Raw genomic sequence first — 25,266 nt, 5'->3', positions numbered from 1 at the left:
ACTCACTATTCAGTCTGGACAGGGTCCTACCTATCTCCACGGGCGGGACAATCGACGGGTAGGGGAAGGATCAACATATGGAATGTCAGAACAGGTCAGCTCCATATATGGAGATCTAAGAGTTTGAGGTTTGAGGTCAGATGTAGAGTTGCTGGCCTGCTCCATACATGCAGATCTAGGTGATGATCCAGTCTTCTCCATGTATGGCTATCCAGGGTTAGATGAGTTTCAGTGTCTTTGACCAAAAAATGCACAAGATCTAAGGGTCTCCATGATGTCACGTGATGTCACGAGGCGTGACCATATATGGAAGTGTGATGTTGCAAGGTGTAACCATGTATGGAGGCGTGATATGGCCATATATTGACATTTCCATATTTTGGGAAGAGCCCCTGGCGATGTCGTCCGGATGGCTTCATTCTAGGCTTAACATTATTTTTGGAACGATGGAACTATGAGAGAACATCCAAACCGGAAGCACGCACATCTCAAAAATGTTGACGGGTGCAGGACAAAAATATACATACAGAAGTAATTTACAGTAATTTATTAGGAAATCAGGGTTTTATTTTATTTTATTTTTTCATAGAGGGACAGACAGTAGACAGGAAATGGGGAGAGAGATGGGGGTGGTGACATGCAGTAAAGGCCGTCGGGATCGGGAGTCGAACCCGCGGCACACTGCAGACTGGACTACCAGCCAAAGTGCCTGGACCGCTGAGCAACGGCCCAGGCCATCAGGTTTCCTTCTTAACGATGGATCTATGCCCATAGTGTTCATGTGGTTCGATGATCATCCATAACATGCTACAATATGTCATTGTTCTCGGACAGAAACTTCGTATCTCCATATTCCATAAATCTAACGCCCTAATACTTCATCATAATCGAGTGTCACACAAAAGTAGCGGAACAAACAGATCTACAAGTTCACAACACGTCGCATCGTGATGCGTTCTGAGCTTGTATATCAGCTATTTTCAAAATAAATACAAAATATATATACACGGAACGGTTTTGTACGCACAATGTTTCCAAGGTTTGTATAACAGATCTCTTCCACCATATGACCTGGTATGACTGTGAGCTAGTGTGCATGCGTGTGTGCATGCGTGTGTGAGAGAGAGAGAGAGAGAGAGATTTTGCACGCACACACACACACACACACACACACACACACACACACACACACACACACGTGCACGTTAACTTAAGTACAGTTTAAATGAGATTTAGAAGCAGACCAATCTGTGTCAGTGTTCCACACCATGGGACTACCAGGGGACCCGGTGTGTGTCCCACTGAATTAAAATGACACAATGTTCGTCTCCATGGGAATGACTGCAGGCTTTGCTGTGCTTTCCACTTCCATAGATGCTATATTTATTGAACTATACTACTATGTATCTTAGTTATTTTTTTATTTGATTTTTTCAGTTGTAAATACATTGATCGATTGAATACTTTATCCCACAATGTTTGTAACCCGGCGCCAATGCCTAAACTGTAATCCTTAGTTGGAGCTACTCTCCCTCTGCCAACCTGGGGAGAACCCCAACTGAGCTCATGCTTCATCCAATGCATAATTAAGGAGTCCCCACTTAATGCCAATCAATTTGTTTATATATATATATACACCGTATATATATATGTATAGAGAGAGAGAGAGAGAGAGAGAGAGAGACGCGGCTGTCACTAACAAGTACTTACAGTAGTTTCCTTGGCTTCCAATGCTAATGGTAGTATTGATGAAACTGGTTATAATCGCACACAACAACACACTTCGAGGTGGTTGCGCTGTACGTTGGTGATATACGACACCGGAGCCAATATCTCATGGTAAAGCAGTTACTCATTCCGTGTGACGATGAATAATTATCTGCCGTGTTCGGCCATTCCGTGCATGTTAAATCAGTCCATGCCACGTTAATGCATTATGTGCTGGGATGATAGCGCTTTTTTACATTATTGAACCACTATATCCTGTACCCACACCAATCTACCTGATGTACTGTACTAGACTATCTCATGCTGTCCTATTGATTGGTTGAATATCTTATTAGACAGCAATTTGAAAACAGCAAGAGTGCAGTCAGTCAAACACTTAGAGGTCTAAAAGGATAGCACCTACTACAGTATGTAATGCTGTAAAACAGTCTATCAGGATAGCACCTACAGTATGTAATGCTGTAAAACAGTCTATCAGGATAGCATCTACAGTATGTAATGCTGTAAAATAGTATCAGGATAGCACCTACAGTATGTAATGCTGTAAAACAGTCTATCAGGATAGCATCTACAGTATGTAATGCTGTAAAACAGTCTATAAGAACTTGATAGAGGGAATCATGGGCGGAATCTTGCTGCGGTTTGCCTTAACACTGCGCTGTCATCTGCAGCAATTGGAAACGCAGCAGGGAACTTCATCAATGTGTTCCATTCATAAACTACACAGTGAAATCTATGGTGTTAAAATAATACTTCTAGTAATAGTTAGGACGTAAAATTAGGGTAGCGTGTGTCGGGGACTAGACGTCTCTCTCTCTCACTCTTGTGTGCACATGTGCATGCGTGTGTGTGTGTGTGTGCATGCACTGTTCTTTTGGGCATGTGGAGGCACAGGGCAGACAGCAGCACAAAATTAATCCGAACTCCGTTTACAAGGTTATGGACATGAAGAAAGTTCCCATGACCCACTCCCTCCCCACACAGTGACAGCAGTGACAACACTCCATGTTTACACACAGACGGACTGAATATTCTGTACACTATAGTGTTTTTTATGTTTCCTTAAGCAATTGATTAATGTACTCTTCAGTCTCCTACTCTCCTTATTTGCACACGTTTATCCACGGTTAAACGGGACATCTTTGCGCTGCGTAAAATTAATATCCCTTCTCTGTCTCCAACTGTGTTTAGCTTCATTCCCTTTATTTGCTGCGGATTGCATTTCCACCTGCACCGAATCGAAATCAAATGCGATAGGAAGCGAAGCGAAACCCCTGTTTTTTGGCGGAGCAATAGGATCCGAATGAGGCTTCACACCTGCCAAACGAAGCACACTTTCCGACAATGCAGCAGCAGGATTCGTTTTAATCTCAGTAAAGCTTTCTGGTATGAAGGTGACCTATAACTAAGCAGCTGTACTAGACCATTCCATGATGTTCTATCTAATGCAGCTGCACTAGACCATTCCATACTATCTAGTGCTGTACTAGACCATTTCATACTATCTAGTGCTGTACCAGACCATTCCATATATCTAGTGCTGTACTAGACCATTCCATACTATCTAGTGCTGTACTAGACCATTCCATACTATCTAGCGCTGTACTAGACCATTCCATACTATCTAGCGCTGTACTAGACCATTCCATACTATCTAGTGCTGTACTAGACCATTCCGTACTATCTAGTGCTGTACTAGACCATTCCATACTATCTAGTGCTGTACTAGACCATTCCGTACTATCTAGTGCTGTACTAGACCATTCCATACTATCTAGTGCTGTACTAGACCATTCCGTACTATCTAGTGCTGTACTAGACCATTCCGTACTATCTAGCGCTGTACTAGACCATTCCATACTATCTAGCGCTGTACTAGACCATTCCATACTATCTAGCGCTGTACTAGACCATTCCATACTATCTAGCGCTGTACTAGACCATTCCATACTATCTAGCGCTGTACTAGACCATTCCGTACTATCTAGCGCTGTACTAGACCATTCCATACTATCTAGCGCTGTACTAGACCATTCCATACTATCTAGCGCTGTACTAGACCATTCCATACTATCTAGCGCTGTACTAGACCATTCCATACTATCTAGCGCTGTACTAGACCATTCCATACTATCTAGCGCTGTACTAGACCATTCCATACTATCTAGTGCTGTACTAGACCATTCCATACTATCTAGCGCTGTACTAGACCATTCCATACTATCTAGTGCTGTACTAGACCATTCCATACTATCTAGCGCTGTACTAGACCATTCCATACTATCTAGCGCTGTACTAGACCATTCCATACTATCTAGTGCTGTACTAGACCATTCCATACTATCTAGCGCTGTACTAGACCATTCCATACTATCTAGCGCTGTACTAGACCATTCCATACTATCTAGCGCTGTACTAGACCATTCCATACTATCTAGTGCTGTACTAGACCATTCCATACTATCTAGCGCTGTACTAGACCATTCCATACTATCTAGTGCTGTACTAGACCATTCCATACTATCTAGCGCTGTACTAGACCATTCCATACTATCTAGCGCTGTACTAGACCATTCCATACTATCTAGTGCTGTACTAGACCATTCCGTACTATCTAGTGCTGTACTAGACCATTCCATACTATCTAGTGCTGTACTAGACCATTCCGTACTATCTAGTGCTGTACTAGACAATTCTGTACTATCTAGTGCTGTACCAGACCATTACATATTATCTAGTGCTGTACTAGACCATTCCATACTATCTAGTGCTGTACTAGACCATTCCATACTATCTAGTGCTGTACTAGACCATGCCGTACAGTGCCAGAGTCGTCCTGCCAGACACGCAGTGTGTGTGGCTTAACTGGAGCATGGCACGCTTACTTTCACACCACTGACTCTCACTGTGGGGAGAGGAGAGGGGTGGAGGAGAGGGAATAGGGAGGGGGGGGGGGGGGCTCATGCAATCATTATTCATCCCCTCCCCCCTCATCTTTTATTTGATTTCTCTCTCTCTCTCTATCTTCCTATCCTCTCTCCTGTTGTTGTCTCTGTCAGTACAGTGCAGTAGGTTGCTGTATATGTCCTCTCTCCTGTCAGCATATACTGTAGTACAGTATGTTTGCAGCATCCATCTGCCTCTCTGACTAACGTCCATTCTTCTCTCTCTCTCTCTCTCTCTCTCTCTCTCTCTCTCTCTCTCCCTCTCCCTCTCCCTCTCCCTCTCCCTCTCCCTCTCCCTCTCCCTCTCCCTCTCTCTCTCTCTCTCTCTCTCTCTCTCTCTCTCTCTCTCTCTCTCTCTCTCTCTCTCTCTCTCTCCCCCCTGCTGTCTCCCATATCTGGTTATCTGCCCTAGATATAGACACACACACGCACACGCACACACACAAACACACAGAGCCTGATCTCACTGCGTGCAGGGCTGGAGGATAACCCCCTTTTTTGCCTAGATATCACCACCCCTCCCCCCTCTTCTCTAATCATCCCTCTCTCTCTCTCTGTCTTTCATCATTGTGTCAAAACACACACACACACACACACACACACACACACACACACACACACACACACACACACACACACACGCGCGCACACACGCAGGTCTGGTGGACGTGGACGTGGAACAGCGGAGCACCGAGAGAGGAGAAAGGGAGAGCATCTCTGCCGCGCATCTTCATCACTCTCACCGAGAACAAGCTCCCACACGGGGGGGAGGAGGGGGAGGAGGGGGAAGGTGTGCGAGCGCCGACGGGCGTGGTCTTCCAGCCCCGCTGTCAGCGGCCGCCGTGTCGGACGGCCAGCTGACAGCCCAGAGCCCCTCCCCTTCCACACAGAGCCCCTCCCCTTCCGCCCAGAGCCCCTCCCCTTCCGCCCAGAGCCCCTCCCCTTCCGCCAAGAGCCCCTCCCCTTCCGCCAAGAGCCCCTCCCCTGCCGCCGCGGTGGAACAAGTATACTCACATCTCTCTCACTTAACCCATTTAGACCCGAATAAACAAGCCCAAATTGATTAAATCAATTCATTACCTGCAGCTGCGTTATTATTATCTGAGGGGGTCAATCGCCGCGCTACAAGCTTTTCAATAGCTAAAGTGTAACATAGGTAATGCTTAAAACACCAAAAGGGTCCCCGTGCTGAATGGGTTAAGCTAAAGTACCGATACCGCAAATGTAGATGTACTCTGTTACGTTAAAGTGCAACGTCTGCATTCAAAATTCTACGTACAACCGTATTAAGTAGAAGGTACAGTAGAACGTACAGTACAGTATATACAGTATAATCGTCACGCCGAATGTCCCGTTACACAATTTTTCAAACGTGTGAAATGTATTAAAGAAATATTTTGAAGATAGCAAGATCTACAAGCTCACAAATGCGTCGCATTGTGAGCTTGTAGATTGGTTGTTTTCAATGTCCGAAATATGTATATACTGTAAGGGCAGAAGTGGTTAATGTATGTTTTGTAATAATAATCAAAATCTACAAGTAACTATATGATGTTGTAATAATTGTATAGTGGAGTAAAAGTACATTTGCCTCTGAGACGTAGCGGCGTAGAAGTGTTGAAAACTGGAAACGCTCCAGTATAGTAAAACAATATCATCATACGTCATCTCATTCCAGCCAATCACAAGTTGCGTCCTCACTTTTGTCTTCAATGTTTGTGTTTACACAAACACTCAAAATTGTCCAATTATTGTCAATGTTAGTACGTAAATGATTAGTAATTTAGTAAATAGCACCTTTCAAAACGGTTCAAAAAAGTGCTGCAAGGCAACAAAAAAAAAACAACAACAGATCAAATCAAAACAAATCCAAATAAAAAAACGGTGTGAAAAAGCCAAAACAATTCAGTAAATGTCAAGTTCAAGTTCATTGGAAAACAACATTGCATTACAGTATGAATTATCCCGCTCTATAAAAAAAAGAAAAGGGGAAAAAAAAAAAATCGACAGTCAAATCTATACTCTCTAGTAAATGTAGTCTCTACACCACCGCTCCCCTTCCTCGCCCCCCCCCTCTCCTCTCCACTCCCCCCCCCCCCCCCCTCTCTCTCTCTCTCTCTCTCCTCTCAGCGCGGGGGCGAGTGGGGGCTGCTGGAGGCAGCAGCAGAGGATGCTGCGGAGGCAGCAGTAGCGGCAGCAGCGTCAGAGTCCGGAGCAGCGAGAGGAGCGTCGCTTGTTCCTCCTCCTCCTCCTCCCGATCTCCCTCTCCTCCTCCGAGAGGAGGCCTGCACCACCGTCGCCGCCGCCGTCGGTAGCCGTCGCCGCGGAAGCTCCGCCGCTAGCCGAGAGGCTCCCGTCGGTCCCCTCCTCCTCCTCCTCCTCCCCCTGCCAGCCGCTGGGCCCATGGATATCCTACCCACCCAGGGCCAGACCCTACGGCACTACACTGCCTCGCGGCCGCGGCCGCACCGCACGCGGACGCAGCCCCCCTCCACCAGGCCTCAGGTGAGAGCGCACAGACACACACACACACACACACACACACACACACACACACACACACACACACACGCACGCACGCACGCACAGACTGACACACACACACACACGACCACAAGGATGTTCCACATGCTTGTGACAGACAGAGCACACACACAGAGTATACGATCCTCCGTGCCGTTCGTTTTCACAAGATGGATCTACAGCGGATCCGATGTTGACAGGACATGCACGCATGTACACACACACACACACACACACACACACACACACACACACACACACACACACACACACACACACACACACACACACACACCCTCACACACACATACACATACACATACACAACACGGACGCATATACAGTATTCTGCATCCAAATGCACACAGCTAATAAGGTGGCAGTGGGGATAGAGAGAGAGGAAGAGTGTGTGTGTGTGTGTGTGTGTGTGTGTGTGTGTGTGTGTGGGGGGGGGGGGGGGGTGATGATGTAGGAAGGGAAGGTTGGGGGTTCTGGGAGGGAAGGAGGCTAATTGCACAACCAGAGATGGAGAGTTCCCTGAGGACAGACCGATCGAGACAGGAAAAAAATACAAGATGAGTGGAACGGATAAAAATTGAGAGAGAAACAGAGAATTGAATGGAGGGATGGAGCGAGGGGACGAGCCATGGCATGATTGTGAGAGAGAGAGAGAGAGAGAGAGAGAGAGGTGGGGGAGAGAGGATGGGTGTTCCGATGGCAGTGAGTTCCTCTCAGGTTATTACAGAACATACAGTACACATTACCCCCCCCCCCCCCTCTCTCTCTCTGTGTTGTCTCTCTCTCTCTCTTTCCATGATATAAAAGTCATAACTGTAGCCATGTTTCTCTTCAATCTGCAGATCCACTGTGTGTGTGTGTGTGTGTGCGTGCGTGCGTGCGTGTGCAGTGCACACTGTGCACCCTGGGATTTGTGGTTCCCCTATTATCCCTGGTGAAAACAATTTCCGTCTCTCTCTCTCTCTCTCTCTCTCTCTCTCTCTCTCTCTCTCTCTCTCTCTCTCTCTCCCTGTCACTCTTCACGTCCCCTGGGTTTGCTCAACTCAATTATTCATATTTTCACATCAACGGGGGTGTCCCTCTCTCTCTCTCTCCCTAGACTCTCTCTCTCTCTCCTCCTCCTCTCAAATGAAAGAAACAACGCTCAAATGAAAGAAACCTTCCCTGAGGGAGTTCCAGAGGGTCCCCAGCTCAATGATAGTTTGGAACCAAATGGACCCTTTTGGATCTGTAACTTTGAGAGTGTACAAACAAACGGAAGAGTTAAATTAACATTGATTTTACAATATAAACTGGGGGGTCTCAGAGATAGAAATGCCATTAAAGGGGGGGTCCGTATAGACTAATGGATGTCAAACTAGGGGGTCCTTGAAATTAAACGGGTTGAGAATCACTGCTAGAGCCGTACAAATCTTCTCTTATGGGGGTCTCTGGCATATCTTTCCAAATGGGGGTCCTTGGGCTAACCACTGCTCTATTTAAACCGTTTCGAAGCCGTATTTCCTTGTTGAGGGAATGAGGTGTGAAGCAATCAGCAGACTGACAGCTGATTACAGCTGAGGAGGCGTAAGAGGATCCTGCCCCCGTGCCCCGATGTTTCACTTTTGTACATATACTGTACCTACTCTACACGTTTTTTTTACACCCAGCAGTGAAAGTACAGTATGTTGTTCTGTATCCCAACAAGTGCATTTAACCCATTCTGACCGGGCACCCATTTTGGTGTTGGCATCATGTTATGCTTTAGCTATTGAAAAATAGCAGATCTACAAGCTCATATCGCGCCACCGAGTGGCGCGATACGAGCTTGTAGGTCTGCTATTTTTGAAAAAAAATCGAAGAACGACTGACATTTTTTAGAATCTGATCTCAGGTCAGAATGGGTTCATCAGACCAGTGTGTGTCCGGCGGAAACCTCGTATGAATCTGATCTCAGGTCAGAATGGGTTTGAGTGCAAAGCTCTGACAGCATTGTTTGTGTGTGACTAACAAGGAACTGTTCTGGAAAGAATGAATGTGACAGTTATCAGATTGTCTTATCTAGTTAATATTGGCACAGCAATCGATGTCTCTGGTATGTGACGCCGTCCTTCCTGCCGACGACAAGTGAGAGGACAACCATTTTGATATGGGATGACGTGATGATGCCAACACTAATGTGATTGATTTAACCCATTCTGACCTGAGATCAGATTCATACGAGGTTTTCCGCCGGACACACACTGGTCTGATGAACCCATTCTGACCTGAGATCAGATTCTAAAAAATGTCAGTCGTTCTTCGATTTTTCAAAAACAAGCTCATAAAAAAAAAGACAAGCTCATATCGCGCCACCGAGTGGCGCGATACGAGCTTGTAGGTCTGCTATTTTTCAATAGCTAAAGCATAACATGATGCCGACACCAAAATGGGTGCCCGTTCAGAATGGGTTAATACTTTATTAGCAGTTTGCTAAAGACAAGCTGCAGGAGAGTGCCTATAATTCCCATAATGCTTTGGTGCACTGCTCCTCCTTGTGGATAGGGGTAGGATTGTCTCACTGAGACGACAATGTAGTCCAGGAAGTAAGTGAGCACAGTGTCCATGACTTCAGAGACACTTGACTTTAGCTCACTGCTAAAATCTAAAATATCTAAAACCACGTGTTATACACATAAAGACCCCCAGGAAAGTGTTCTTTTTTTTTTTTTTTTTTTTTTTTTTGCGGCTTACGCCTTTTATTGATCTTTGAAGGGACAGACAGTAGGCTGACAGGAAACGGGAGAGAGATGGGGGGATGACATGCGGTAAAGGCCGTGTCGGGTCCGGGAGTCGAACCCGCGGCACACCGCGACTGGATCACCAGTCCGGTGCCCAGACCGTTACGCTACGGCCTGGGCCCAGGAAAGTGTTCTAAATGTTTTATTTTATTTTTGCAAAAAGGGTGCAATTTTTTTCCAAAGATAGCAGATGTATAAGCTCGCAGCATGGCAGCAAGTGACGTGCTGAGGAGGGAGGAGCGTGTATATTAGCACTGCTCCATGGATTACACCTCAGTAATGGCCGCGCCGAGGGCACCCCTCTGTGGATTCGCCTATGGGCCTATATCGGACTATTCTTTGAATAGCCATCGCTCAAATATAAATCACAGATGCTTTCCTGGTTTGATTTTGAATTGGTTGCTAAGCCAAGTGTGTGACATTCGGTTGAATTTAGTGTGTGTGTGTGTGTGTGTGTGTGTGTGTGCGTGTGCGTGTGTGCTTGTGCGTGCGTGCGTGTGTGTGTGTGTGTGCGCGCGTGCCTGCCTGCGTGCGTGCCTGCCTGCCTGCGTGCGTGCGCGTTCTTGCAGTGAGTGCCAACCTTTCTCAGACACAATGCTGTTTAGGTCCTGATAAATCACTGCTCTCTGTAACTTTGTGTGTGTGTCTGTCTACCCAATGATTGATATCCTCACTGCAGGGGCCTTTAGTAATAAAGCATCTGATTGGTTGTAGCCAGAGGGGTTTCAGGACTTATTTCCAATAGGAGGAAATATGTTAGTCATTGACGGTGGTGTTAGTCATATTTAATATTTTAGTCATCTGGAAAGGTTCGGTTTTAGTCTAGTTTTAGTCGACTAAATAGGATACGATTTTAGTCGACTAAATCTGCAGTTGATTTTGTCGACACAATTGAATTCTGGCGTGCCTTGATGGCGTCGTAATGACAGATTTTACACTTGGTTGCATGCTGAAAATAGCCGATCTACAAGCTCATAATGTGAGCTTGCAACCAAGCATTAAATGACTTGCATGTCTTTTATAGTTCTACTGAATCTCCCTAACATGTTCGTCTAGTAAAAAGGCAGTCTGTTAGTTTTAGTCGACAAAGGTTTTAGTCCAGCTCATGCTGGACACAACAGATAGATAATAACACATGGCAGGGCCACTATATTTCCACACTCACTCCAGAGGGCCACTATATTTCCACACTCACTCCAGAGGGCCACTATATTTCCACACTCACTCCAGAGGGACACTATATTTCCACACTCACTCCAGAGGGCCACTGTATTTCCACACTCACTCCAGAGGGCCACTATATTTCCACACTCATTCCAGAGGGCCACTATATTTCCACACTCACTCCAGAGGGACACTATATTTCCACACTCATTCCAGAGGGCCACTATATTTCCACACTCACTCCAGAGGGACACTATATTTCCACACTCACTCCAGAGGGCCACTATATTTCCACACTCACTCTAGAGGGCCACTATATTTCCACACTCACTCACTCCAGAGGGCCACTATATTTCCACACTCACTCACTCCAGAGGGCCACTATATTTCCACACTCACTCCAGAGGGCCACTATATTTCCACACTCACTCCAGAGGGCCACTATATTTCCACACTCACTCCAGAGGGCCACTATATTTCCACACTCACTCCAGAGGGACACTATATTTCCACACTCACTCCAGAGGGCCACTATTATTTCCACACTCACTCCAGAGGGCCACTATATTTCCACACTCACTCCAGAGGGACACTATATTTCCACACTCACTCCAGAGGGACACTATATTTCCACACTCACTCCAGAGGGCCACTATATTTCCACACTCACTCCAGAGGGCCACTATTATTTCCACACTCACTCCAGAGGGCCACTATATTTCCACACTCACTCACTCCAGAGGGCCACTATATTTCCACACTCACTCCAGAGGGCCACTATATTTCCCCACTCACTCCAGAGGGCCACTATATTTCCACACTCACTTCAGAGGGCCTCTATAGTTCCACACTCACTCCAGAGGGCCACTATATTTCCACACTCACTCCAGAGGGTCACTATATTTCCACAGTCCACACATAACATTTTAGTAGGCCTACTAGTACTAGTAATTAGCTGAAATCAATAATGTATCAAAATGTTTGGATATTAACCTGCCGGCCGCATTAAGTGATGGTGGGGCCCTGGGACACCAGTTGCCCATGTATGCACTAGAGTCAACTGCTTCATATACAGTAGTCTAGTGACTAGACTACTGTATATGAAACAGTTGATGGCCATGCTGGCGTGGAGTACATCAGTAGGTGTTTCTACCATAGACTGTAAAAAATATGGACAAAGCGTTCCCCGGGTCTAACATGAACGTAAAATGAAGCCTGTAATAATATGCTAATTCCTGATGTAAGTCGCCATCTTTGGTACCAGCTGGCCATTGGCTGGCTCCGTTTTGTATACCAGCTGGTCATTGGCTGCCCAGACAACGAGGCGGGGCTTCCCCCCTTCTTCTCCGTTGGTTTTTATTTTGACTCGAGTGGGAGGGGAATCCCGATCATAGACTGTAATGGTAGCCACGCCCCTCAGAACATACGCGATGGTTTTTTTTCTCTATGGTCATTTTTTTAATTAATGGGACCATAATTTTCCAAAAAGAATATTATGACATTAGAAATGAGACTTTAAACTAGTGACTGGAAGAAGAAAGTATTCATGACCATGTTTATTAAGGTAATACAGTCTAGGTGAAGTTGGGCCAAAATACATGGGCCTCTATGGAGCTATGGGGCTTTTTGGGTCCGGTCCAGCGCCACAACAGGCCATTATATGAACTACCGATTTCAAATGAGGCTTCACGAAATATCTGGCTGACTGCCCCCCTGGTTTCTACGCAGATGAGAGTGATCCAACTCACGTATTCACTGCATGGCTCAAGCTAATATATGTCAGTCCTGCACACAATCATAACAATACCTACTTCCATTTGTGGACCCCCTTCCATGCAATTAATTGCAACCTCTGCAATTTGGGAAATTACAGTATAGGTATAGAGTAGCCAATTATTTCTTACCCCCTTTTTCTCCCCAATTCAGTTGTTATGCCACAATTAGCCCTTCGCTAAGTCCTTGTCCAAAAGACCTTCTCACCCATAGAGATGCATGTTAAAAGACGGGATTTCGCCATATAAATAATCCATCATTTCTGTAGCAAAATGTCTTATAAATCTAGTCTACCAGGCCTGCAGTAGGCTATGCACTGGACACATTTGCATGACATTATTTAAATAAACTAGAAATACGAGTAAATGACAGAGGGAAAAGTCTACTTTTAACGACTACCCGACTTGAGTTTTCATGTTGCACGGTAAGACTACGGCAATTAGTATTATTGCCATCACCTGGGTGGGTCAGTCGTGTAACTTTCCCGACGTTAAGCCGTGTATATGTTCAACAACACAGCCATGTGTCGTTGAACAACAACACATGCTCAGCTATGAGGTGCGGCGAAAGCTTGACCTGCATAGCAACAGTTGCTAAACTAAACTATTTGGATTTGCATTGGACAATTGCTTTTTGGGGTGGGATTTATAGCAAAGGGCTAGTTTTATCCTCCCCACACACATTTGAGTGTTGTCACTGCAGTTGTGTCCTATACTGACTCAGCTGTCTGTCCCCACTGGGGGGGGGGGGGGGGGCACTCCCTGCTAGACAGTGACGTGGCAGGTTTTACACACTCTAAACGCGTGAGGAATCACAAGAGGCTTGAAGGTCTGTCCAGAGGCAAGCAAGTTCCCTTTGTTGATCTTTATTTAACGTGCACAGCAGTACACGGATGCTGCAGCACGCAGGCAGGTCTCCCAGGCAAGCATAACCATACAAGCACAGAGTTACAGTTTATATAGCAGTTTAGTCCCACCCACAAGGTGGACCCAGAGGCAGAACACAGAATCGATGAATTGACCATTTGCTTGCAGATACAGGAAGATGGGGGGTGGGAGGTGAGAGGGGAAGGGGGGGGGACAGGGGGACAGGATGAGAAGGAGTGAGGTGAGAGGGGAAGGGGGGGGGGGGGGGGGGGACAGGTGAAAAGGACTCTGTTACTCACAGCATGGTTCCGAGCTTCAAAGCTCGGTCTGTATAGACTAATTTAAATGTATTCGAATGATCTTCAAATGAGTCTAGCTGATGGAAATTCCTCGTCAAATCCTTCCTCTTGTTAATTAAACAACAGCTTAATTAAACAATTAATTGTGAATTTTCCATCAATATCAAAATAATACATCATAATACATTTGAAGAAAATACATAAAAAATAGGAGTACTTGTAACATATTTGAGCTAAGCAAAATAATGACACATGGGTTTAACAATCGTGGCTAGGCAATCAAATAAACCAAGAAATCCCTAAAAATGATACAGAATCAATTTGACCTGTATTTAGCACAGCAACATAACATAACAAATAAACAGAAAACATCATATTTCCAAACAATATTTTCTTTCCAGGTATACGGTCGAGTGATCCCCCCACTTTTTTTCTTTTTCTTTTTAATTGGGCTGTCTGATAGGGGGAGGTGTGTGTGTGTATGTGTGTTGAGTCTCATGGTGGGTAAGTCACATGGTACTCCTTAGCAGACTTCCGAAAAGTGTCTCTCCAAGTCCATTTCCACTTCACCTTCTTTTTCTTTCCACCAGGATTGGAAAATAAAGGCTTCTTTCTGGCCTTAGATTTAAGAAATGGAGGCGTGAACCTCTCCTTTCCTGCCAACTCTGACAGTGCGTGTAAAAACTTACGGAACGCAACTGCCGGTACTGCGGTCATCTCCTCCTTCATTGGTTGGCCCGCTGGAACCTTCCCTGGGCGTGTAAGTGTGTACACCTCTCCCACCGCCTGTTGAACGAGTAGATTCTTGGCCACACCCTCGACGTCCGTCGCTGGTTTGACGATTAGGGTCGTGTAGGTAGGCTCCAGGGCCTCCGTCTCTAGACAGCCGCCTGCCGCCTCTGTAGTCAGCAGCCCATCCAGGGCCTCCGTCTCTAGACAGCCGCCTGCCGCCTCCGCCCTTGTAGTCAGCAGCCCTCCTGCGCTGTGCACAGGAGATGTCCCCTTGCCCTCGACGTCTGTCGCTGGCTTGTCTCCGGTCCCGGGCTGCTCTGCTCCTGCTGGTTCTGTTCTCCCCACCTCGATGTCCGACGATTCCCTCTTGGTTGAAGGCTGTGGACCGTCCGCGTGGTTCTCCCAGGCACTCCCGGCTCCCACAGGCACCGTCTCCTCTACGTACGTAGCTGGCTGGATGTCATCGGCTCCCCATGCCACTGCATCACCCACAGGTTTCTCCGCCATGGGCTGTTCTGATGCACCCTGTGCGCGTCTCGCTGTCCCAGGCCCTCTTCTTCCCTGCTCATGTGGCGGTGTGCTGCCCTGGGTGATGATGACACTGCTGCGATGGGGCCCTGTCCCCCCATGGCTGCCAGGGGTGGACGGATGCACAGATGGAAGCAAGGTCTGTGGTTTCCGTGTCGTGTCCGCATCGTCACTGTTGGCCAGCTCTGGGCCAGGGATGCCAGTGCAGGATGGACGTCGGCTCTTAGCAGTGTCATTGGACCGAGCGGAGCCTTCCTTGTGTCGAGCCTCTTTCAATAGGCCCAGTGCAGCGGATATCAGGATTACCGCTGGAGTAGACGGCTGCAGGCCTGCAGCGACAGTCTCCAGAAGGCTGAGCACAGCGGACACCAGGATTGGCGTTGGAGTCGAGGGCTGTAGGCCCGTAGCAACAGTCTCCAGAAGGCTGATCGCAGTGGACACCAATATTGCCGTTGGAGTAGAGGGCTGTAGGTCTGCAGCAACAGTTTTCAATAGGCTGAGCGCAGCGGATATCAGGACCGCTGCTGGAGTAGAGGGTTGCAGGCCCGCAGCAAGAGCCACAGCCGTCCGTTGTAGCTGGATGGCAGATTGACCGGCCCGCATGGAGCCCAGGCAGCCCAGGTCCAGGGTCTGCTGTGGAGGAGACAAAGGAGAATTCTGAGGAGCCAGTGGCCCGCTCTCTTCCCTCAAAGAATCTATGTTTGGAAGTTCCCTCATATGACTCTCCCGTTGTCTAAATTGTGCTTCCTCCATCCACATTGACAATACTTTCCTGTGGCGGTCACATCTGTCAAGTTTGTGCGTTTTAACTGACTTTTTCTTTCTCATTTTCTTCTCAGCTTCTCTTAGTAGTCGGTCTAAGTCAAGCAATTTTTTTATACTTAAAGAGCCTTGTTCTGGGAACCCCATCTGTTTCCAGACATCAAGACAGTCTAATGCTTCTGGACCATATTTTGCAACCATCCCGCTCATGAGAGGAGACCATCTTTCTTTGTCTTCTGCCACTGGCGCACTTTTCTTATTACCCATACTGGAATATAAATGCTTTACAATACATACACAGCAATCTAGTCTATGTAACACGGTAGTCTTTGTGTTACAGCTTGACTTAATGCAACACGATATCTTTATGTTCTTATCTGAACAAGGTGTCTTTGTGTTTACAAACTTGACTTAATGCAAAACGCGGTATCTTTATGTTTTCTTTATGTTGTTTCCAACAAGGTTAACAAAGTGTCTTTGCGTTTGCAAACTTGGCTTAATTCTTTTCTTTACTTAGGCTAGGCTTGCTGCTGTATTTTGAATCAAGCATACTTGACTATTACAATAGATAGGTTGGCAAAATATGGTCTTAGAATTTATAATTAGCTCTTCAATTGTCTGAAATTTGGAAGATTCTCACCGTTTTTTAGTGTAGCCACAGGTTTTTTTTTTTAAATCCAGGCGTTGAACTCCATTGATGCAGTCATGACTCTTCTGTCCTTTTGGAGCGGTTCGTTGACGTCAGTTGTGGCTTGATCTTCCGGAGCTCAACGACACAGGATCCCCACTTCTAGACACCAAATGAAATGGCAGTTTTACACACTCTAAACGCGTGAGGAATCACCAGGTTTGAAGGTCTGTCAAGAGGAATCAGGAGGAAAGCAAGGTCCCTTTGTTGATCTTTATTTAACGTGTACAGCCGTCCACGGATGCTGCAAGCACACAGGCCGGTCTCCCAAGCAGGCATCCCCATACAAGCACAGAGTTACAGTTTATATAGCAGTTTAGTCCCACCCACAAGGTGGACCCAGAGGCAGAACACAGAATCGATGAATTGCCCATTTGCTTGCAGATACAGGAAGATGGGGGGTGGGAGGTGAGAGGGGAAGGGGGGGGGGGGGGGGGGGGGACAGGATGAGAAGGAGTGAGGTGAGAGGGGAAGGGGGGGGGGGGGGGACAGGTGAAAAGGACTCTGTTACTCACAGCATGGTTTCGAGCTTCAAAGCTCGGTCTGTATAGACTAATTTAAATGTATTCGAATGATCTTCAAATGAGTCTAGCTGATGGAAATTCCTCGTCAACAGGTGCACCGTGCTGCCCAGCCATAGGAGTCAGAGATGGGCAGTATTTGAAATACATGTATTTGAAATACGTATTTGAAATACTTTTTTGTATTTTGTAATTTGTATTTCGCTGAGATGGAAGAAATTAGATGTATTTTGTATTTAGATAAATTTTTTGACCCAGTATTTGTATTTTGTATCAAAATACATTGAAAATGTATTTTGATACAAAATACAAATACTGGGTCAAAACATTTATCTAAATACTGCCCATCAGAGATGGGCAGTATTTGAAATACATGTATTTGAAATACTTTTTTTGTATTTTGTAATTTGTATTCCGCTGGGATGGAAGATGTATTTTGTATTTTGTATTTAGATACATTTTTGACCCAGTATTTGTATTTTGTATCAAAATACATTTTCAGGCCCAGGCCGTAGCGTAACGGTCTGGGCACCGGACTGGTGATCCAGTCGCGGTGTGCCGCGGGTTCGACTCCCGGACCCGACACGGCCTTTACCGCATGTCATCCCCCCATCTCTCTCCCGTTTCCTGTCAGCCTACTGTCTGTCCCTTAAAAAAATCAATAAAGGCGTAAGCCGCAAAAATATATCTTAAAAAAAAAAAAAAAAACATTTTCAATGTATTTTGCCCATCTCTGATAGGAGTATGTGTCATGTCACCTGTCCCCGCTCTGGCGTCCCTCCCCCCGAACACGATGGCAATTGTGTTTGTGTAAAGATGCCCCACGGTGGATTAGAATCCACAACCTCCATGGTGGTGGTGGGCAGGGACTGACCTGAGATCAGATTCATACGAGGTTTCCGCCGGACACACACTGGTCTGATGAACCCATTCTGACCTGAGATCAGATTCTAAAAAAATGTCAGTCGCTCTTCGATTTTTCAAAAAATAGCAGACCTACAAGCTCGTATCGCGCCACTCGGTGGCGCGATATGAGCTTGTAGATCTGCTATTTTTCAATAGCTAAAGCATAACATGATGCCGACACCAAAATGGGTGCCCGCCGGTCAGAATGGGTTAAGCTTCATTGTCACATGCACAACAACACAGCAGCACAGATATTATAACAACATAGCAGGCAGTGAGTGAAAGGCCTGTGCTGTATTGAGATGTTGCGGAGGAGGTGCAGGTGGGGAGTCGCTGGGCAGCCAGGCGGACTAAACTGCAACTCTGTGATATCTGATCAAGGATTAGGGCTCTGATCCATATAACGTGTGTGTGTGTGTGTGTGTGTGTGTGTGTGTGTGTGTGTGTGTGTGTGTGTGCGCGCTCCATCTTGGCATGTAGGGAGAGACAGGTGGCTAGAGAGAGGGGTGAGAGAGAAAATGAATAAAAAAAAGACAGAGAGGCCACTGCTGCTGGTGCACATAAAAACAATCTCAGTGTTAACCCATTCTGACCTGAGATCAGATTCATACGAGGTTTCCACTGGACTCACACTGGGTCTGATTAACCCATTCTGACCTGAGATCAGATTCTAAAAATGTCAGTCGTTCTTCGATTTTTCAAAAATAGCAGATCTACAAGCTCATATCGCGCCACCGAGTGGCGCGATATGAGCTTGTAGATCTGCTATTTTTCAATAGCTAAAGCATAAGATGATGCTGACACCAAAATGGGTGCCCGGTCAGAATGTGTTAATTAATCTCTGAATGTACAAGTGAGCAGCAGTTTGTGTCACAACCTGTGGGTGTTGTTTACGGCTTACTGTCCTGGCCTTTATATTTATCTGTCACTAAATGTTTTTTATGAACTGAGTATGAAGGATCCCAATGGAAGCAAGCCATATAGGCTTTCATGGGTTTAAATTCCTCTTAGGAGAACTTGTATGGAACTTTACTGCTAATAGAAGTATTCAATCAATCCATCTGGCACCAAAATGTCATTGCCCTGCAATTGCAGCCACATGTAAGACAGTTCCTCTTTGAATATCCCTGTCTGTTGCATCACATAATGGTACTGTACCATACAGCAGCGGTTTTCAATTATCTTCATACAGTATCAAGGTCCATCCATTCAGTATTTGACCACCATTTGAGATTGAGATTTAGCCTGTCGGACCTAAAACTAAAGAATATTTTGTTGTCACTGGATAATATTTTGACGTGGTTCCATATAGGAGAGATAACGGGCAAACGTTTATCAGAATAGCAATTCTTCCACATTCTCTAATTGTGTAGACTTCTTATAAATGTAGTAATGCAGATGTTTAACAATAATTGTACTCTTGAGAACATTTTACACTCAAGAGGTAGAGATCTGTAAAGGTCCAACTCTCCATCATTTAGCTGGGGACCACCTGGAACCTCCTCAAGGACCACTGGTTGACAACCACTGCCATACAGTATATCCCCCAGGTGTCTAAGGGGCAAATACTGCAGTATGTACGGTGTGTGTTTGAATCCTAAACTGGATGTTACAAGGTCTGGAGATCATATTGGTGATCTTTGATATATTTTGTGATATACCGTGAAAATGTATTGACTTGTGTGTGCCACTGACACAGATTATATTTTATTGTATGCAAATTATTACGATGATGATGATGATGATGATGATGATGATGGAAAAGATGTAGTTATGGACATGGATGCTGATGCTTGGATACCATGTGCATGACTTATTTTTCCTATTCCAGCTTCAGTACATATTATAATCCATATGCAGGAGATGGCACTGTTAAAGGTCTCAGAGGCACTTGCCAAGTATCCTACATGCAGGTCATATTATACTTTTTTTTTTTTTAAGATATTTTTTTGCGGCTTACGCCTTTATTGGTTTTTTAAGGGATAGAAAGTAGGCTGACAGGAAACGGGAGAGAGATGGGGGGATGACATGCGGTAAAGGCCGTGTCGGGTCCGGGAGTCGAACCCTCGGCACACCGCGACTGGATCACCAGTCCGGTGCCCAGACCGTTACGCTACGGCCTGGGCCAGGTCATATTATACTTGTCCAAAGGTTGTCACTTGCCCGGAAAGTCAATGTTCCATTATAATAAGATAATAAAATTTGCGCTTGTAGAAATAAACGTATCTTGAATAAATCCAATCGATAACTGCCGAGTGGAGACAATCACAAAATGTAGTAATTAAAGTTCTTCATAAATAGCCTACAATATTTAATGAAGACGGAATGCACTTGCCCGTCGGCCAACCTGAAAGCAAACTCAAACTTGCCCAAAAGTTTTATTTGCTTGCCACAGGCAGTCGGGCAACCGTCGGTGTCACTGTCAACCACTGCAGTATGTTCCATTTGAAAACACAGTGACATTCATCAAAAGGTTAATAGGTCTTGAAGAGCAACAAGTCAGTCAAATCATGTGCTGTGAGTGGGGATAATTCCTGATGTAAATCGCCATATTTCTAGATCCGTTTTGGCCCAGCTGGCCATTGGCTGGCTCCGTTTTGGCCCATTGGCTGGCCCAGACAACGAGGCGGGACTTCCCCCCCTTCTTCTCTGTTGGTTTTTATTTTGACTCGAGTGGGAGGGGAATCCCGATCATAGACTGTAACGGTAGCCACGCCCCTCAGAACATACGCGACTTTAGGGTAATTTTTTTAATTAATGGGACCATAATTTTCCAAAAAGAATATTATGACATTAGAAATTAGACTTTAAACTAGTGACTAGGAAGCAGAAAGTATTCATGACCATGTTTATTAAGGTAATACAGTCTAGGTGAAGTTGGGCCCATGCAAATACATGGACTTCTATGGGGCTATGGGTTTTTCTGGGTCCAATGACAGCGCCACAACAGGCCATTATATGAATCGCGGTTTCCTTATAGGCTTCACAAAATATCTGTCTGACTGCCCCCCTGACTGAATCCCACCAATAGTCCTCCATCTGTGCCTCCCCAGATGACAGTAAAGTGACAGTGTATAAGCTAGGACTTTTTAAGACCCTTTTAATACCAAATAATCATTACTCGTGTGAAGTGAGGGGCGCCCACTGTATTCATATCAGGCATTGAGAGCTTGAAGATCGGCTATTTTCACAATTTCTATCTGTGGAACTGGATTAAAATGTAACGCCTCAACTCTTACAATTCAGCTTGTCAGTTAAAATATGATTATTTTGGAGGGGGCGAGGCCTAACGAGGTCTCCCTTTCAGCTCTGTTAAAATAATATGATGTTCTTTCTCCTGCATGGAAAAAGTCCTTTGCAGATGAAAAGGGGCAGAAAAATGAATGTTACGTTAATTCACTTGTGTGTGTGTGTGTGTGTGTGTGCGTGCGTGCGTGCGTGCGTGCGTGCGTGCGTGCGTGCGTGCGTGCGTGCGTGCGTGCGTGCATGTGTGCGTGCATGGGGATTCTGCAGCATTAATATTACAATGCAGAGAGTGGGCTAGCTTGCTCCAGAAATAGTGCTTACACATGACAACTTATTTTGTGAGCCGGAGCTGCTTATTTCTTATTCCACAGCCAGTGTGTGCAGTCCTGTCTAAACTCCACACTGAGTCAGTATAGTTGCATAACGTACTCTAGTCTGAATCAGTGGTGTTCAACCCGAAGGCTGGGGCCCACTTGTGGGCCATGAGGGTATTGCAAGTGGGTCCCCACTAACCTTGAAAAATGTGTTTTCATAGAGCAAGAATAACTTAAAGAATGGAGTTCCATGATTTTTTTCCACCAGAAAACATGGTCATCAGGTGTTCTTATTATATAAGGAGGAATAACTTTTTCAAAAAATGTGTAGGCCTACAGATTTGTTAAACATTTTAATGACGTTTTTATGTGGACATGCCCACAAGTTCATTATGCCTGGTTTGCTATGATGGTGTAGTGATGGGTGGTGATCCACCTAAACTCACCTTTATCACTGAAGCTGCACCCGCAGCTTCAGTGATAAAGGTGGAGGGGTTAGGGGAGGGGATGATATTGTGATGTCACTATATCACAGTTTTCATTGGCATGTTTTAACTGTCAAGGTTTCAGCCTTCAGGAAGAAACCGTAAATACAAAGGGAAGAAAGACATAATTTGCACATAACCACACCAAGGGGTCTAATGAAGTACTGTCACCTCATAAACACATGAAAAAACAGGAAAATAATTCCTCTTGTGAGTTTTTTTTTTTTACCTATTATTCTGCAGATATAACAAGGCAGCTGGTAATTAATTGATGTTCATCCATTCTTGTTTTGTTTTCCAGAAAACTTGAGGGGTTTCTATTACTGACTGACTGTTTACCTTTCCTGAGACATATTCCTTCAATTAATAGTATTTTAATCGGTCAGATGGTCATCATAGTTATGTGTGGGCCGAAACGCTTTTGAGAATTTTGAAGTGGGCTCTGATCCAGGAAAGGTTATAAACTATAGAGTCCTTGTATTACATTAAGTGGACAATTGTTTGACCATAATATAAATGTTTCATTTGCAATGAGAAAACGACACACTGTAAGTGGTTTTCAATACAACAGGGTATACATGCAGGGTGTTGTGAATTTAGTTGACCAATGTGGTACATGACGTGTCCACTAATGAGCCCGTGGACCCCCCACATAGACCCTAACAGGTCCATTTGGTTCCGTTTGTACACTCTCAGAGTTACAGACCCATAAGGGTCCATTTAGTTCCAAACTATCATTTATCTGGGGACCCCCTGGAACTCCCTCACAAACCCCATGTTGGGAACCACTGAGACCAGGAAGTGAAGAATAGAGAACAAGTAAGACGCGCAAACGCGGGAAGCGAACGCAGCTCGTAAATGGCAATAACAACAATTAGAATAAATTACATACTTTTTTAAGGTTTTCTTTTTAAAGTTCTCTTTTTTGTGTTTTTTTAAGATTTTATTTTTAAGTTAATTTTTTTTAAGTTAAGTTTTTTTGTGTTTTTTTAAGATTTTATTTTTAAGTTAAGTTTTTTGAAGTTAAGTGTTTTTAAAGTTTTTTTTAAGTTAAGTTTTTTCTTTTTCATTTTAAGTTAAGTTTTTTTTTTAAGTTAAGTTTTTTTTAAGTTAAGTTGTGTGTGTGTGTGTGTGTGTGTGTGTGTGTGTGTGTGTGTGTGTGAGAGTGCGTGCGTGCGTGTGTGTTTTGTGTGATACAGCTGCGCCCTCTGGTGGCGGGCGGGTGGTGTAACAGCGGGACAGACAGACACACGGACACACAGACATGATCTGCAGGGTCTCATAGTTAGTGCTCAGTGCATTCGCAACAAGCATCTTGTATCATTGTGCAGTGCACAGGCGTCAATCTGATGAAGTAGTAGATTGTCAAGCAGGGTCAAGCAGATAAAAGTCGGCCGGCTTGCAGCTTGTATGTGGTTGCATTATAATATATTCTTGATGTGGACTAGGTTGTGAGCAGTATAGTGGTCATGTTGACAAGGTTGTGAGAACTTGATGACTGTTTTAAGTTGTTTAAGCTGGCAGGAGATTATAGTTCCTTGTCACAGGTCATATCACAGATTGGAAAAGAAACATGTGCTGTTACTGTATCACCTCATTATGAGAATATACACCAGTGGTTCGTTCCGGACCCAAAAGAGAAATTACAGTTGATATCTCCCCGGGGCCCACACTTCATTCCCTTGAAAAAGGTTTGAAATTCTGTCTAAAATGTCAAAACGTTTTAGAAAATATGAATGAAATAATAATTTTAAGAAACAGTAAACAGTAACAGTAAAAGTAAAACAAATTGATATCTACTCTTGACCCATAAAAATAGGTCCACGGCCCAAACTTGGGTCCCGACCCAGTGTTTGGCAACCAGTGCTTTTTTAGACGGCCTCCGGCCTTAAGGTGATGCCTCTGTTTGTGCTCAGAAGAATGGTTATAACTTCCATTATGTGTGTGTGTGTGTGTGTGTGTGTGTGTGTGTGTGTGTGTGTCATTATCACGTTTACAGTAAAAGTCAGGTTCCAGAATCCAGATCATTCCCACCAGACTCATACAGTAAAAGCCAGGTCACAGATCCAGACTCAACCTTACCCTCTGGTTCCCCTCCACGCGCATGTATCTCATTGTTTGCATCACACCACAGGGCTCGTTACAGAAACCATGCCACATTCTGTATGGCTGCTGTGCTGTGCCTATAAAGGGCTTTACATAGCACGCCACGCCAGAACAGTTGATCTTAGAAACAAAGGACATATCAAAACATTACACTGTCTGTGAGTGTCTTCAACTATGCAATGGGCATGCAGACAAGGAGGCCATCCACGGAGTGGTCGAGGCTGCAGGGAGGATCATTGGGACCAGTCTCCCAGAGATCTCCACAGTCTTCACCTTCCGCTGCCTATATGCCGTATCAAGTCCCGACTTACGTCCCAGTAGCTACCCTCGATAAGTCCCATTAGGGAAAAACCAGGGGCACACAATCCGTTGGGACTACTCCAGAACTACTCTGCCAGGGCTGGGAGGTACACTTCTGGCACATGGAGGGACTAGGCTCTGTGGGTTGTCTCCTGTCCGGGCCCCTCCTACGTCTCACCAGGTCCACTCCTGCTCTCACCAGGAGTAGAGCGAGGACCTGTGCGTTGCACCAGAGTCCCAGCACCAGACAATTCATTCAGGAGTGGTCGGCAATGGTTCCGCAGGGTCATGGTGCTGCGGTTCCGCTTGCTGCTTGCATGGCCCTCCTAAAGGCCTCACCGAGGGTTGTTGGGCTTCCTCCTCACGGAGGACACAGTCTGGGGCGCTAACCCATACTGCTCACCCGGGTGCCGTCTACATTCCGGCTGTCACCCGTCTCTCCGGTTGTCACCAGACTATACCTGGTTGTCACATAGTCTATTCCTATGAGTCACTATAAATAGAAGAACTATTACTAAGAAACATCGCATGGATGCACCTGGGACGTATCCTCAGTGATGTATCCTGAGGTCAACGGGGTTTCGGGTCTCTCAACGTCATACC

The 25,266-nt window shown here is 45.4% G+C and overlaps 2 protein-coding genes across 4 annotated transcripts in view; one reads left to right on the top strand and one right to left on the bottom strand.

The window, feature by feature from the left end:
• Nucleotides 1–25,266, top strand: part of carmil2 (capping protein regulator and myosin 1 linker 2) — an 87,267-nt gene that overhangs the window by 32,944 nt on the left and 29,057 nt on the right. For all 3 annotated transcript variants that reach the window (XM_083762376.1, XM_083762375.1, XM_083762377.1), the window contains 2 exons: nt 5,331–5,677; nt 6,804–7,178. In XM_083762376.1, coding sequence (XP_083618502.1) covers nt 5,331–5,677; nt 6,804–7,178 — 722 coding nt within the window. The remainder of the gene's footprint in view (nt 1–5,330; nt 5,678–6,803; nt 7,179–25,266) is intronic.
• Nucleotides 14,500–24,363, bottom strand: LOC310857582 (uncharacterized protein; the record flags this gene model as incomplete). Its single annotated transcript, XM_083763302.1, has 3 exons — nt 14,500–14,951; nt 15,066–15,968; nt 24,340–24,363. 3 exons carry the CDS (start codon nt 24,361–24,363, stop codon nt 14,571–14,573), a joined length of 1,308 nt encoding a protein of 435 aa, XP_083619428.1. The 3' UTR covers nt 14,500–14,570.

Source organism: Protomyctophum parallelum (genome assembly GCF_964188405.1).
Source record: "Protomyctophum parallelum genome assembly, chromosome: 4".
In the NCBI taxonomy this organism is placed as follows: domain Eukaryota; kingdom Metazoa; phylum Chordata; class Actinopteri; order Myctophiformes; family Myctophidae; genus Protomyctophum; species Protomyctophum parallelum.
Note: the sequence above shows the minus strand (reverse complement) of the source record. Positions and strands in the feature narration are given on the sequence as shown.